The following is a 17,495-nucleotide window of genomic DNA, read 5'->3' on the forward strand; positions in this document are numbered from 1 at the left end:
GGCTGAAAACAAACAAACTGTAAACCATTAAGGTTTAGTTCCAAATAAATTCTTTTTTCATTTTGGAAGAAAACAGTATACATTAAGAATAACATGCTAGGCCCTATCCAGTCAGCTGCAGGGCACAACCAACAACAGGACAAGAAGAATTATACTAAAGCAGAGATGCAAAAGTCATAATTGATGAATTGTTATTTCATGTTCAGAGTGGGAAAGTAAGTTGCTGTTTTGTTTATGTCAGACACAGTGAGTTGTGTACTAGTGAAAGATAATAAGTAATGCTCTGTAATCCAAGGAGTTTATAAAGTGAGCGAGACACAGCTAATAAAAGAAACAAAGGGAATAAAGCAGGTAGACATGGAACAACAGATTATGACCACAGTTGATTTGAAGTGACTGGCTACTCATAATTATTGACCTAGCCCATTTCTCCAGCTGCTAAACTGCTTTAATATAGCTAAAAATACCTTTTCTGCTTTTTTTTTGGTTCTCCTTATTGCTTTCTCTTTTAAGAAAACACTACTAATTGCTAAAAGAGTTGTGTATGGCAGAGCAAGTGGGTCACGAATCATATTGTGAAAGCACTAGTGAAAATGTGAATGTTTGAACTTCTGATTTAAGTAGCATATATTTTCTAAACTAGTTTCTGTTTCAATAGTTTCTGTGTTCTACTGTTTCCTCCTTTTTTCTTTCCCCCCTGTGTGTCCCCTAGGAGCTGCTTGAGTCATATCCTGCATAGACTATGGAGAGCTTCAGCTACTGTGGCTTCATCTCTAAGATTCTGTGAAGCAGGGAGCGTTCTTAATTAATTCCTCAGACACCCAGCAGACTGAAAATGTCACCTTTATCTACCGTCTACTGTTCCCTTCCACTTCCAGGCGTGAACTGCCCAGCTCCAAGCTGGCAGCCTTTCCCAGTGGAAGCGTTTTCCCTTCAAATAAGCCCCACTGAAAATGACAGGACTCGGCTGCACACAGTTCTGGCAAAAATAGCCTCTAAACAAGAGAAAAAGCCCAGCACTTTTCATCGAGGAGACATGTCAGCTCCTGAGGCTTGCACCTTCTTGCAGAGAGCGCTTCAGGAGTAAAATTAAGTCAAAGTAAAAGCAGCTTTACACAGTTGCTGCCCTCACAGAAAGCATATGCCGATCTCACACCAGACCAGGACTACTTTTAAATGAGCTTTTCAAGTGCAAGTGTGGCACAGAAGAGAGGCAGAGGTGCACCAAATTGTGGCTTTATCTTACACATTTTTGAGGGTGAGGCTCCACATTTAACCCGTACTGCAGCCACAGACACACAAACCACACGGACAGATCATCCCTCCACAGAGATCAACTTCATTCATTTTCCAACAGGACAGAGAGATTAATTTGGTTAGCAACAAATAGGATAGGAGAAGTACATCAGCAAGCAGATGCTTTTGAAAGGAATGTGTTTATTTCTCCAGCTGCTGAATAATGATATTGGGAGGTTTTTTATTCCTTAAAACGTGGCAAAATCAACAAGCAGCATTTACAAATGTCATACAGCCCGATTTGATCAATGTTTTCTCCCTATATTAAGATGTTTGTTAATCATTCATTCCATAATTTTCCTAAAATACTTGCTCAATACATCAAAAAGCATGCATCTCTATACATTCAACTACATGCAGAAAATTTCTGTTGCTTGATTGGGGAGTCACTATGCCAATAGCTCTCACAGCTTGCCATCTCTGAAGACAGAATCATACTTATTACTTAGCATAACTATGCTTTTCATCTTAAACTATAATTACTTTCCACTTCAGAACTACAGAATAAAGCATCTTCCTATACTTAAGCCTCCCAGCGCATGGCCAGTTTGCAAAAATTGGACAAAGATTAACAGTTTTCTCATGGGAGTAAGATATTTGCTAACTGACAAGAACAAAACGTAACTATTCATGTGTAGCATAAGAAGATGCAGCATCAGAAATGACACGCATTACTCTGTCCATATTCTGGAAAATCATTGTAGCTGAATGAAGTCTCAGTTTTTAACAACCAAGCAACACGAAAAACTAGAACAGCCTCTAGGAAACTAGTAACATACATACGCAGAAAAGGATAGCAAAGGTTTTCTTTGTGGGTCTAACAAGAGGAAAGAATAAACTTCAATGTAAATACTTGCTGTTTGAAGAAAAGGTTCAGAAGAAACAGGTTTAAATGATATTTGACCCCCCCACTGTCGTGGTTTTGTTTAGTAGGGGGGGGGCCTAAGGTGGTAGCTTCTGTAGGAAACTGCTAGAAGTCGCTCCCCTTTGTTCAGTGGACTCGGCTGGGCCTAGGGCAGACCTGCTGCTGGCCAAGGCCGAGCCAATTGGTAGCAGAATGTCCCGTGATAACATCTCTGCGATAACGTATTTAAGAAGTGGAAAACAGAAAAAAAGAGAGAGAAGAGAAGATGTGAAGAAGCTGAGCGGGGGCAGAGGCGCAGAGGGGGAGGCGCAGGCCTCATGGGCCTTGCAGGCCTCACCCTCTGGCCTCTCGCCAGGCAGCCGACTGGGCCCGACTCGGTCCAGCCCGGCTGCAAGAAGTGGAAAGGAGATGAGAAGTGAATGAGATGTAAAAAAAGATCCTGAGAGACATCTACCAGCCTGTTGTGAGGAACGGCTGCAGACGCCAAGGTCAGTTCAGAAGGAGGGGGAGGAGTAATGCGGCTCCTGGCCAAGATTCCCCTGCAGCCTGTGGTGACGACCATGGTGGAGCAGGTTGTCCCCCTGCAGCCCATGGAGGTCCACGGAGGAGCAGAGATCCACTTGGAGCCCATGAAGGACCCCGTACCAGGGGAAGTGGATGCCTGAAGGCAGCTGTGGCCCGTGGAGGGCCCGCTGGGACAGCTGTTCTAGAGAGACTGCACTCCGTGGAAGAGATGACCCACGCTGGAGCAGTTCCACGAAGGACTGTGGCCCGTGGGAGGGACCCCACGATGGAGCAGGGGAGGAATGTGAGGAGTTCTTCCCCCGACCACGAAGCAGCGGCGTAAAACAACGCATGATGAACTGACCGCAACTCCCATTTCCTCTTCCCCCCTGTGCCGCTCGGGAGGGGAAGGTGGTAGAGATAATGTTAAGCTTGGGAAGAGGGAGGGGTGGGGGGAGGTTATCTTGTTCTCCGTCTCATTATCCTGCTATTTGTAGTAATAAATGAATAGTTTTCCCCAAGTCGAGTCTGTTTTGCCCGTGACGGTAACTTTAAGGATTTCTTCCTGTCCTTATCTCAAACCTCGAGCCGTTTTTCTTATATTTTCTCTCCCTGTTCTCTCGGAGGGTGGGGGGAGTGAGAGAGAGACTGCGTAGTCTGGTCCTGATCGGGGCTGAACTACGACACCCACCCCCCCAAAAAAAAACTTAGTGTCTGCAAGTTATAAACAAGACCAAGTATTTAGAAAAAAACAGCATCAGCACTGCAGCTGAAATTGCAACTCACTTGATATACGCATAAAGAGTCTGCAATTCCAAAAAGCTTCCATACATTTTATATATTTATACACACACATATACATACACACATATCCATGCTTTCTCAGTATCCTTCCACAGCAAGTCATTATAACCACATCAGAGCAAGGGAGTAAGAAAAGGCAAGCAAACAAAAAATGCCTTTAAAGAGCCATTAATCACAACATTGCTTATTAAGGGAAGGAATGAAATAATCTAAAAAACAGTTTCAAACCCACAATCAGTAGCTTGTTCAAAATAACAAAAATCATTACCTGTGCATTCTTATTCCTGGCTTCTCTCCTTGCTGCTTTTTCTTTTAGCCGCTTCTCCTAAAAGAAACAAGATGCACAGTTTTAAAGCAAGCTCTTATTTTGTGCAGGTTTTTTTTTTCATTTTAATATTTTAAGATTAAAGTTGAGCCACCTAGATATTTTTAATGCACACATGTTATACTGGTGGTATTCACTCTAGATGTTACTGATGAAAAATGATAAATAAAAATATCTGATTGAGATATCATTCATTCTTCCTGCTCTTAAAGGAAACAAAACTACAAGAGTGATTCAAAGTCACATTTTATCTTCACTGAGACTTGTTACTCTTAAAAGAATGATGCAGCTCAGTATTTTGACAAAGAAAGTATTTGTCTCTAAAACAAGGTAGTTAAAACAGCACCAAGACATCCAACTTTTCTTATTTCTCAGTGGCTTAACCAGAAATCAAACTCATTTAACAAACCAAGATGATAATTTTCCTAAATTCAGAATTGCTAAAGCAACTGGGGACTGAAAGCTAAAATGTGTTCTTCCTAACTTTCACATCTCCGTTATTACAAACACTCCACATTTGCTTAGTAATCGCATTGATTCAGAAACCATAACCCTCTACCAAAGGGATTCTGCTATGAGAAAATGCACAAACGCAATGACAAAATTCAAAGCTGTCTGCCAGATTTCTGAGCATACAAAAGTGGCCAAGATATTTAATTCAATTAACATTTATTGCTGCCTTTTTTTTGTGTTCTTATTGGGATTGGTTTATTTTTAAACCAACTGAAAGATTATCTCTAATTTAGACTCTGTCAGGTCCTTGCAACTGAACATCCTTTAAATTATCTGTTTCATTCAGGTGAGTGCATGTGTCCCTTAGAAAAGCGCACCGCTCCCTCTTTTTTATTTGTATTAGTGATGCTGATGACACTGGCGTTGAAACTTTTTTATGCTAGTATAAAAATGTTTATGGAATACAACTCTCTGTTTCTTTGAGCAATATAGGCCATTCCTAGCATCAGCACATTTAGATCTGAGTCTACATAAAAGGGGACATTACTTTAACATCAGTCCAGGGGCAACACCTCAGCTCAGAGAAGGCTGAAGACCAGTCACATTTCAGCTCACTCGTGGAAGTAACGAGAAGGCTACAGCTCCAGCACTCCTTGTGCCACGTCATCACGATGATGCTGCCAAAGCATATTGGTAGGTACCACACAAAGTTGCTTGGAAAAGCAGTGTGTTTGAGTGCAGACGTGGGAAAAGGAGAACACAGCTGCCAAGATTTTCAAAATTGGTGTCTAAATACAGTTTGAGTCATTTATCTGATATGTGCCATTTCCTATTCTCCCAATTGCTCAAACTAGAGAAGTGTTAGCTTACTTTCAAACTCTCTTTCTGAGCAAGTCAACCTCTTCTCTCCAAACTAAACAGATCCATCCCCTCCCCAAAAGACAGAGACAAAACTGCACCAGGTTTGTGTCTCTGCTTTATACAGTTCTCCAGTGCTGTATGCAAAGTTGTCTGGTACAAACACTTCAATACACCCAGACCTACATGCCAGGGCATTCAACACATGCTATGAAACAAAACAAAAACCTCACCACTGCAGACACATACAACAGCTATCTTATCATTTCAGGTTTGTTAAAGTTAGAAAAAGTAATTTAAAATAATAATTACATTTCAGGCCACAAGGGCATCATAAGAAGCAGAAGAAGCCACCAGGATCAAGTACTGTCTGGTACAGAAACAGGCAGTCTACTCTCCAACAAGTTAGACCTAAGCATCATGACCTCATGGTGATAATATAGTCATCCATGTTACGATTCCTTATTTTCAAAGTCAAATTTGTACTAATTTCTGTTCATTTTTACTTATGCTTTTCTAATGATTTTACTTAAGTTTTCCTCTTTCATCCACTCTGTTTTTAAATGGTTTAGTTGTGCATGCTTCACTTTTTGGGGTCACCATTGGGCTTCTCTCATTTTTCTGCTAAAACTGTGATCATTTTCAAACACTACCACTGAAAAAGTGAAAGACAACAGAGCTAATACATTAGATGTTAAAAAACAGGATAAAGCAGCTTTTAAATTGGATAGTCCAGAAAATTTTAGATAGAAGAATTCTAAGGTATATGGAAAGGCAGTGTCTTAACTGCAGCTGCAGGCTTCAGCCAGTACAGCAGCAAAGTCCCTGCTCAAGGGATTTACAAAAGCGCACTGAAAAGACAGCTACGAAATCAGGAGACTGAGGTAATGCCATAGAAAAGAAGTATGGCAGACAGCATAATATACATAAGTCTCTGAAGAATGGTAAAGACACTAAAATATTCTAAAGTTAATAGGTGCAGAGATTGAAATCAAGAGTACAAAAGAAAAACAAGAGAGAGTAGCAATCAGCAACAGGAAGAAAGATGCAGTCAGGATCTTTTGGTTTTTTTTTTTTCAGGGAGAGAAAGGGAACTTAGTTCCTTCCCAATGAAAAATAAAAGCAGATTTTGCATAGGGTGCATGTATGTCAGCACTGAGCTGCAGTTCGGAGTGCACTGCAGAAGCCAATGTCTAATCAGCCGCGCTTATGCTGTGTTTCATACTACAAGGCAGTCTTCAGGAGCACAGCTAATACACTCCAACCAACATTGGGCATTCACAGGTTCACAGGATCATTCTAAGTGAGAGGGACATCAGGGTCTCTGGTCCAACCTCCGGATCAAAACAGGGTCAGCTCTGAGATCAGCCCAGGCTGCAAAGGGCCTCATCCAGCTGGGTCAAAATCCAAAGGTTAGAGACTGCACAACACCTCTGGGCAACCTATGCCCCTACCTGACTGTCCTCACACAGAAGTTGTTACTTTTACATCCATGCTGAACCTCTTCTTTTACCTTTGGTCAATGTCTCTCGCTGTCTCACTCTGCACTGCTGCAAAGAGCCTGGCCTCATCTGTCTTCTCCATGACCTCCCTACAAGCACTGGGGGCTACTGTCAGGTCCCTCCAAAACTGTCTCTGCTCCAGACTGAAGTCCAGCTCCCCCAGCCTCTCCTCACAGGACTACTATCTCAGTGACTTCAGCCAATGCCCTCGTGTACTTGGGGTAGTGGTGGTGTGTAGGATGTCATGAAAACTGAGTAGAGGGACTACTTCTCTCAAAGTGGTTCAGTTCAAAGCATCAGATAAGAGTTAATCCAGTATAACCCACCACCACAGAGCATGCAATCTGGCTCTCAGCACAAACTATCTTATCCATAATCTTGCTCTTATTGGGCTATTTCGCTTGCTAATGCAGGAATAGCCATCAGGCTTCAATTCCAGAAAATGATCCTATTAAGACACTGTTTAAATTTATACACAGCTTCAAGCACATGTGTAAGTACACACAGTGGGCTGAGCAAATCTTAAATACTTTTCCCCAGTCAGGACCTCATTAGAGGACACCTCTATATTCTACTGTGACAAGGTAATATCCCCATATAATAAAGACACCCTTTTATATGACTGCATAAAACCCAGAAATTAACTACCTTGCCTTAGGTTACAAAGAAATGCTACAGCACAGCCAGGAACACAGATCTCCAAAGACTCAGATGAGTATTTTAATGATGATGTCATTAATTCTCACATTGCTAGTGCTGGGAAGAGATATGGGAACATGCAGAACACACATGGACAACATACTTTAAGACAGCTGTAAAAAAGTAATGAAGTGCCCCGCATGTGCAGTACAACCAGAGGATTAGGCCTAGAGAGCATGGGTTCATGAAAGGCAGGATCTCCTTGACCAACCTGATCTCCTTCTATGACCAGGTGACTCGCCTAGTGGATGAGGGAAAGGCCGTGGATGTTATCTACCTGGACTTTAGTAAAGGCTTTGACACTGTCTCCCACACCATTCTGCTAGAGAAGCTGGTGGCTCATGGTTTGCACAGGTGTACTCTTCACTTGGTAAAAAACTGGCTGGATGGCCAAGCCCAGGGAGTTGTAGTGAACAGAGTTAAATCCAGTTGCTGGCCAGTCACAAGCAGTGTTTCCCAGGGCTCAGTTTTGGGGCCAGTCTTGTTTAATGTCTTTATCAGTTATCTAGATGAGAGGATTGAGTGCTCCCTCAGTAAATGTGCAGATAACACCAAAATGGGTGGGAGTTTTGATCCGCTCAAGGGTAGGAAGGCTCTGCAGAGGGATCTGGACAGGCTGGATCCACGGGCCGAGATGAACTGTACAAGGTTCAACAAGGCAAAGTTCCAGGTCCTGCACTTTGGTCACAACAACCCTTTGCAACGCTACAGACTTAGAGAAGAGTGGCTGGAAAGCTGCCTAGCAGACAAGGACCTGGGGGTACTGATAGACAATTGACTGAACATGAGCCAGCAGTGTGCCCAGGTGGCCAAGAAGGCCAACAGCATCCTGGCTTGTATCAGGAATAGTGATAACTGGGACACACACATGCGAAAAAATAACAAAAAAGTCTGGATTTTCTTGGAATATCTAAAGTGTAACACAATAGGAATGCCAGATTTTATCACTCTTCTATCAAGCTACAAATCATTACTTGTAAAAATAGCATACAATTTAGAGATTAAATGGATGTTTCACTTATTTCAATTTACTAAGGCAGGAAAACAAAATATTATGTTTCAAGGTATGAATATGTTCCTGGCTGACATTCTGTTATAGCATAACTTTAAACACAGCACCATGCGGTTGTCAGATAAAACTCTATAACATCACAATCTGATTAAATACTCTTATCTATTATAGTGAAGTCAAGCATCCATATTTTCTTTTGCATTTATATTGAATAGTTCTCCTTTGTACCCATAGAGCACTTTCTTCCCAGCTGAAAGATCTAGTCATGTCCTTTCCAGGCTATCAACACTGAGGATGAGAAAGAAGTTTAACCAAAAATCAATGCAATAATTTGTTGTAGCTTAACTCCAAGAAAGTGCTTCCAGCCCCTTTAGACCAAAATCAAGCAATCTCACCTTAAAGGCAGTAGCCAGAACATTCATTTATCACCTTAGGTTAGCAAAATAGTATGCAGATTCTGAATAGTAGGTAAATGCAGATTATCTAGACATCATTTAAGCATATAGGTCTACTTTCCTAAATATTTCAGGAACAGACATATCTGAGATGTCACCATCTCCCCAATCCTATGTGTCACTTCTGTTCGCATATACAGTAATCCTACCAGTCCTTTTGATCCTGTCAGAAAAATCCCACTGCCATAGTTCACATTGACTTGATCAACCACCATATCACCCACGTCTTTTTCCAGGTCTGTATCTCTAAGGGAAGAGCTCTCACTCCTAAAATTTTATTCTAAACTATTTCTTTCTCTAAATTCATATTTCTGCCTATCTTAAAATATAGGCTGCTTTGTCTGAGCCCAACTTAGCAAGAAAGTTATTCTCCATGTCACTAAAAACAATGAATTAATACACTTCAAATGGAACAAATTCCATGCGTCCACTAGAAACATCTACTTAATCAGAAGCCACTGGTCTGAGATGTTCCAGTTAGTGAGGTTTTGGTCCATTTAATTTGTGCCATGTTTGTTTATTTATTAATCAAAACACTTACGTGAAAAGGCTTGCAGAAATTTCAGTGTATGCCATAGATGTATTTACAGATCAGATTCTGCTCTGATAAAAATAGATAAACACACACAGTTCACTACACATCTACTTTCCTCAAAACCACACTGGTTAGCATTGTATTCCTTTCATTTGGTTCTTCATTAGTGGTATTACACAGCTCAGAGAACTTCTTAATCAGCTTTTTAAAACTTCCTGCAAAATACCTTTTTTAATCCCCAATTACACATCTAGCTAACAAGGATGGTTAACAACCTCAGTAATCACAGGGATGAAAGTTTTTAGTCATCATCATGTAATATGGCTAAATCATTTGACTTTCAACTAAAGAAAGAAGAGTTACAGCTACTGAAACCTTCCACCTTTCCTGCACTAGAACCAGCAGAACCAGCTCTGCCTAACAAGGAGCCAAAGCCATGGATAAAACTGCTTCCAATATACAGAAAATCTGCTCACTGTTCTTAACTCTGAAGTTGAGTCGTCTGCCATTGGCCTCTTTTCCCACTCAGATTTCCTCTTTCTTTCACTGTAAGGTTTTTAAAACAAAGACTCCAACACACTTATTAAAAATAAATATTCTAACACTTATATTCCACATTCTCAAGTTGAGGAAAAAAAAATAATTAATAGTAGCATGGCAGCTCTCTCTACTTGGTGAGGTTAGGAATATATGAAAGATGCATATATAGACAGTTTATAAGCCAAGTTTTCTTTCAAAAAAAAAAAATGTCGATTTTTAAAACTGGAAGTTCTTCCCTGCCTCCCACGCCCCCCCAGAAAATCCCCTCTTCCTTTGACTGTCATCTTTCTACAGTTGATTAAGAATTCATTTGACTTTGTCTAGCAGGTTAGCCAGGATATTAAAAAAAATACAGGGTTTATTGCCATGTATTATTAACAGCTTTGTTTCATACAGTAATTTTTCTTTCACCTTTTTAATTTGCAGACAATTTGTACAATGAGTCTCCTTTCCTTTTCTTAAAGAATTTGTCCATAAGTCATAACTGCTCAGATTTACATTAAATAAATTCCTTCAGCTGGTGCTGTACTGCAGTTTTACCAGCCTAGAATTTCACTGGCCTCTTCTATTTGCTTACCTAAAGTCAAGAAATTATTTCACTCAATACAACTAATGCATCTTATGGCACATTTAGCCCCCAGAGCATTAAAAAAAGCCTACGGCAAACCTACTTCCTGTAAAAATTTCTTGTTCATCTGAGTAATCTGGAGTCTTTTTATTTAAATGCTCAAGGAACTCCTGCAGGTTTTCATCAAAGATTTTAACACTGCATTTTTAATAACTGATCCTTTGCATACTGAGGCCATAATTTGGAGCTACCAACCTCTATTTAACAGCTGAGGGAATGGTCTACCACACAACAGTTCCTAAAGGTGGCCAAGGTTTGGAACAAATCACTTTGCCCGGAAAAATTGGGCTGTCATTTGCAAATACAGCTTAGTTGATACCAGCACCTGATATAATTTCTTGGTATTTCACTGTCTCTTGTTATTTTAGCACGATCTAGCTAGGGACAGTCAGTTGTGCTCCAGAAAATATACACACAGCTGTGCAAAAGTTCATAGCATCTCTCAGATACTGGCATCATCGTATTCAAGAGCTGCTCTCCACTCAAATTTTAAAGCACAGATATGCTCTGAAAAGTGACTTAATAAATGGCACCGTGGTGTCCCACATTTGTCTTCTCTCAGAATTCACACCCAGTTTGTGCTGCTTATATGCAAAATATGTTTTTATTATTAACTGCTCAGCTTGCAAGCAACTTGGTATCAGAAAAGCCAGCTCTAATAAATACAGCACCAGCCCATAAAGCACAATTATAACTTCTGCCTACACAATCAGCACCCATACAAGCCAACAGAAAAATCAAACTGTGCCCTCTTCCTTGGTGGTTTTGCTCTGCACAAGTGGACGGAAGGAAAACTAGAATTAGTGAGAACTATTTATTAATTACTTAAAAATAAACAGAATGAGGGAGGACTGAATAAACGTTGAATAAGAAAATTCTGTTTCAGTAGTCACTTTTTGGCCATTACTACATTTTCTATTTGTCTTGTTATAGAGATCAGCAAATCATCCACATGCAAGCAATGCTCTACCCACCAAAACAAACCAACATTCCCAACTGCAACATAAAATTGAAACAATTTATTATTATTTCTTTGAATATTATTTTTTTTAAATCTGGAAATTAAGTATAAATTGGTTACTATTAAATGAACAAATCTTAATACCTTCAGGGGTACAGATACCTTCAGGTATCTACAGAAATCAAAGGGATTCTTTCAAATGAATTCACAGACCCTTCCATCCTACTCTGTATATAGATAAACAAACACAGAGAGGTAAACGTAACCCTAAGTCAACTCAAAATACAGTTTCAACTGAATTACATCAGGAATTAAATTAGTTAATGGTGTTTAAAAGTAACATTTACAGTTGTGAACGAAAATCTTACTGACAAAGTCAATGGGAGTTGCACTGCAAAACACATTAGCATTTTCTAGAGAGAAGGAGAGGGAAAAGGCCAGTGAAGAAGCGCTTCACCTGATTCTGTGGCTGCTTTTGGTTTTGAAGGGATGATGCTGTTTTGCAAGTGGGAATTCATAATCTAGACAGGTCAGAGACTCTTGAGCTGTCTTAATGCAGCCGCTCTCAAGGGAACACGCAGGTCTCATACAGCAAATCTGAGAGAAGGCAGAAAAACCCCACAACTATCTGCACCTGCTCATGCAGGTACAGGTACCCAGCAGTACCCAGTCCTCAGTGAGCGAAGGGAGCAGCTCCCATGAGAAGCTGCCAGGTTGCCTCCAAGACCTGTGACAGATACAGGTGAGCATTTTGGGCAGTTGTACTGTTACATCCTCCGGCAGGACAAGCAGCCTAGCACTGGAAGCTCCCTTACAGCAACTCCACCGTAGCTGAAGTTAAGTGAAACCTGCACTACTTCAGCCTCCACGCACAGCTGCATTTTCTGATTAGGATGTACACAAACAACCTACCCACAGTTATTTCATTTTCTTATTTTTCACACCAGGAAGATGAGGCCAAGAACTCTGATTTTGCTGGAAAATTCTCAGAAAACGTTCAAGAGCACTTGAAGCCTTAAGTGTAGCCCATCCAGCTGTTGCAGTGAAAGAAAAGCAAACAACAAGGAAGCCCTTGCATCCGCCAGCAGCACAGCAAGGCCAGACAGATGCTACTGCTACTACTGAAAAGGGATACCTGTCAACCCTCTTGTCAGTGCTCTTATCTTAACAGCTCTGCACTTGGAACATAACAGCAGCATTGCCTGCACACAATAGCTATGAAAGAGCTCAGATAGGCTTTCTAACAAAGTAATACTCCCTTACTTACACATCTCTCCATCTCTCATACTTTTCTTCTTTGCCATTCAGCTAAATGCTCCTCTCAGCAGCAACATCTTCCCTTTATATTTTGCTTCTACATTGGCACATTCTATACATGAGAAAATTTTATCATCCTCACGCAGCACCACATTAAACCAACTGAACAATTACACTGAAATCTGACAAATTTCATCTCAAAGTGAAGGACTTTTTAACTGCTTTACTTAATAAAGAGCATAACAAATACTGCACTGAGATTTTTTTCCCTCCAGATTATTTCCTCTGAAATATGATGCAATCTCTCTTCAGAATTAATGTATTGATTGATTTCAAACTACAAATACTATTTTTACAGGTGCATTTATCTTCCAGCATACTGAATGGTTTGCGCTGTATAGCATCTATTTTTCTTTTTATTAATTGCATATAATTTTTTAAATCATGAGTAAAAATTTGATAAAGAAAATCTCTGGGGGATCTTTCCTGTTTCTTTCTGAATACTGTTATATACAGTATCCAATGGTCTATTACAATATGCTACAAGTACTTTTAGCATTAATTTATAGAACTGCAACACCTTGAAACATTGCAGAGGAGTTGGACCAGACAACCTTTAACGGGGTCATCAATCCTAACTATTCTATGATTCCATTATTAAATCACAACTACTCTGTCATCAACAGGAACCATTTGCAAAAACCAGATTGGGAGCAAGACAGAGCCTACAGCTCCAGTTGGAGAGGGGCTGTCAAAGGAAGGGGCAAGGCGCAGGGCGTTCTACCCGGAGAGCTTTCCCATCGGGGCCATGGCTCAGCCAGCACATGGGGTTGCTCAGCCAAGGCACGGGGTGAGCATTGTGGCAGGGGCTGGAGGTACGAGAGAGATGAAAGCTACACCATTACAGTAGGAAGTAAATCCCAAGAAATGCAGTGTGGCACAAGATACACAATGGAAAAATAATCTATTGTAAATACCAGCTGACATGTTAACTGATTTGGTCACAGTGTTGTTCTACGAGTTAAAATTGCCACCATTACTGCTTTAAAAAAAAATAAACTCACAGTTTGATTCTAACCTTTGGCCAACTGCAGGTTGTAAAGTAAATTAATTCCTCCTTCATAAGTGAGCCTGCCTCTCTTTCAAGTTTCTGCATCAGGTGCATCTTTCATTGGATCAGTTCAATCCATACAGATTTTAGGTCATCGTGAGGTGACCGTAGCTCTCCAAGTACTCTCTTCAAGCCTGTTGGGTATCCTGTATAGCTGTATAGTTCCTTTTCTTCCCCTAAATGCCCCCAGAAATCTTCATGCTTTTTAAGCATCAGCTCTAAACTCAGTACTGACCCTGTTATATTATCCCTAGTATTATAACTCCATTTTTCTTCCTCAGATGAAGCATCCTTTCCAGATTCTGAAGAACTGTATGTGAATTAATATAAAATTAATAAAGTTACAGTTTCTCTCCTTCTCTCTCCCCTATTTACTGATGTAAAAATTATTAGGAAATACTCCATTTGAACTCCGTGTTTAAATCTACGTGGATGGTCTCTCTAGGGATACCCTGAATGTAATAATGTGGTTTGAAAAGATAAGGTCAAGGTCAATAACTGTGTAAGGGCCCTATGGCATGGGTATTTTGGATATACCAATATATGGATATATATTTTGGATATTGGACATACTTAGGGCCCACACTATTATTTAAGGGATCAGTGAATGTGAATGTGCTTGTGAATCAAGGGAGTGAGGGTGTTGGTAGTTCTGCTAGACACTTCAACCTTGATCAGCCAGCAAGAAGGAATAAGCTTCTGCTGCCTGTGCTGCTCCTGTTTACGTGAATGCTGCCTGTGTTTGTCTTTTCTGCCTCTCTTCTCTCTGTGGCCACCCGTGTGTGTAGTGTGTGTGCACATCTGTGCAATATCTGTGCAGCCCTTCTAGAGCTGGGTCTGTAACCTGGAACAACAGCAGTCTCCATCTAACAGACCTGCAGAAGAAGCCTCCTGGGTTGAAATCCATGGGATCTGGCTTCCCTTACCACTCTGCAGTCTTCCATTTTCAAGAATGAATTTTAATCAGAAAGTTATTGAATAAATTCACTGCGGTAAGCACACTCTTCCTGAAACTGCAAGTTTTTTATTTTATAAAAGTCCTTCCATAAAGTCGGGTATGATGAATTTCCTCTTTTAGCTTGGAAAGAGTTAATTAAGTAATAATATTTGTGAGAACGAATATACAAAGAGTGAAATATCACAGTGTATTCTCCTCATTAAAACTATCCACTCTCCCATTAACAAACATGTTTAGCGAACAAGAGACAAACCAAACAGCGGTACTCTGTTTCAGTACAGCTTCTAGAGTAGTTCTTCATTTTCCACTGACTTGAGAACAGTGTGAGTAAAACTAAGAGACCATGTACCTTTGCACTTCAGGTGGTACAAATCAGCACCATTTCCTCAGCACAGGGGACACAAAATACCTCCAGTTTCCTCCCAGCAATAGCAGAATCTTCTGAAAGATCCTCCAGTGACCTGAAGTCTAACTGCTGTCATGCCTCTACAGCCGTGGTTGTTTAACTCCTCCCAGGGAGGCACAGTGCACACCTTACAGTATCAGTCCCCTGAAGACAGCTTCAGTTCGTTTGTTACTAACATTGCCCAAACAAAATAAAATCTTCAAAAAATTTCTTCTAGTCATCTTCTCACATTGATCATCCCAAGTTCACAGTGTATCTTACTTGCTGGAAAGTGAAGTAAGAAATAGGGCTCCTATTCATTTTTCCTTTGGCACCAATGGGCATTTTTCTGAGCTTGGGTTAGTACAGAGCGAGAGGTTATTAAGAAGTGAGATGAATCCCTCTCTACCACAACAGCACATTTTCAGTTGAAAACATAAAAAAAAAAAAGGAGTGTGAAAGCATGTTCTGAATACTTTATTCACTTCTCCCTTTTCTGTTGTTTATTACATTTTACACAATTCAAAAGAGCTCAAATCTATACCTCTCGCTGGGCTGTTATTAAATATCCATTAACGCAGAATTCTTTTCACATCATCTTGGCCAGTATTACTGCCCTTTCCCTTGTGCTCAACTGCTAAAATTTACCTTGGTTACAAAACTTCAATAAGCATTAATTACATCACAATCATACTTCAGATTTTTATTTATTTTTATCCATCCGATTTTCATTTTTTCCCCCCTTTGCAGAGGAAGCAGAGGATAACAAAATGTGAGACTCATGAAGGAAACCTAATTATAGCAGAAATGCTTTGCAAGTTTCCACAAGCCTGAAGGCACTGCAACACACATCTCATCTAATCCAAGCATCTCATGAATGCAAGAAAACATATTTCTGATCATACTGAAAACTGTGCTCATTTAAATGACATTCACAAATGGATTTAAAAGCAATGGCCTGTGGATACTTTCGGAATAGTTCTGCTCTTCAATAGAAACGGTTTCACAAGGACAATTTATATTAAGATGACAGGCCATATCCACCTAAAGAAAGCTATTTCGTGCAAGTTTTGATTTTAAGAAGTTCAACTTTTCCCCAAAGATCTTTTATCTTTGAGATTATACTGAAGAAGTATAATAATACGTATGGAACCTGACCTATAAAATTAAAAGCTTTATAAATACACTGTTTTTTCTAAGGTGTTTTCTCTACATCCACTCACAATCTAAATCAAAATCTGAACCCATGCGCAAGATACAAAAAAATGGATGCAACGTGCTTTCACAGCCTTCTGTAAACTATTTTGTTATTCTAAGTCATCATTTGAAAGGTAATGTAGAGACTTCTGGGATTAGCATACATTCAGCTTCACAGGACTCGATTACTGATGCACCTAACCATGTAGCAGTCTGGTACATTTCCTTTATACAAAACCAAAACACATTCGTCTCTAGAGGTCTTCTAATCTACCTATATAATAACTCTATTAGAGTTAGCATGTTTCAAAAATTGATTTAAAGGAATAAATAAAAACTGCCAAACATACAAACCAGGAAACTATAACAAGCACCATCTGCAGTAGGAAGCAAAGGAATTAAGAGAAGGAAATATGATTTAAGATACAGACATATGAAACTTGCTGAAAGTGAAAGAACACAAGAAAGTTAAATTGATGAAAAAAGTTAAGTAAAGATCTTGAACAAATCTGAAGCAAAAGTGGAGAGGAAAAAATTAACCTCGGCTTTTTCAAAAAGCTAGGAAGAAGAAAGAGAGAATTGTAGGAGAATTCAGTATTCGAGGTGGAAAAACCAAGAAACAGAAAATTGTCACATCTGGCTTTTAGAAAAGATGTCAAATGGACAAAGAAAAACTCTGCAGCAGTCTGCTTGCAGGAAGGAAATTAAACAAAGATGAGAATGAAATAATTAGCGTTATTGCAGAAAGGAAAGGTCAGATGACAGAGTTCGTGCTGTGCCGTGATGTATTTTGGCTGATAGTGAAATACGGAGGATTTTAGAAGCAGCAATGACAGTCACAAGTGATGTATTTAAGACTTTGTATAAAAAAAAAAAAAAAGGGACTGCTGAATGTCAGTGAGGGGATGTATAAGTCAGGATGAAAGTGTGTGACTTCAAAAAGCTCCTCTTTCAATGACACAAGAAGGGGCACTAAGATATCCGTACTTTGGCAAAATCTGAAGTCATAAAAATATGGGAAGAAAGTCTCCTAGTCTTTTTGTTGCTTTCATATCCTTTCTTGGTAACACACTTGAATCTTTTGTAGGTTTAATCCTATCTTTCCAAACGAGGCTAAGAAATATCTTATACCATTAGTCTGTCAGACTTC

At 39.9% G+C, this 17,495-nt stretch overlaps 1 protein-coding gene across 1 annotated transcript in view; it reads right to left on the minus strand.

Annotated features, from left to right (window-relative positions):
- The window catches only part of DDX10 (DEAD-box helicase 10), a 172,152-nt gene that overhangs the window by 48,175 nt on the left and 106,482 nt on the right, over positions 1-17,495 (minus strand). Inside the window, exon 16 of the mRNA XM_086739555.1 lies at positions 3,738-3,794. Within this exon, the coding sequence (XP_086595681.1) occupies positions 3,738-3,794 (57 nt within the window). The remainder of the gene's footprint in view (positions 1-3,737; positions 3,795-17,495) is intronic.

This window comes from Chlamydotis macqueenii, chromosome 1, assembly GCF_036417535.1.
Source record: "Chlamydotis macqueenii isolate bChlMac1 chromosome 1, bChlMac1.mat, whole genome shotgun sequence".
NCBI lineage: Eukaryota > Metazoa > Chordata > Aves > Otidiformes > Otididae > Chlamydotis > Chlamydotis macqueenii.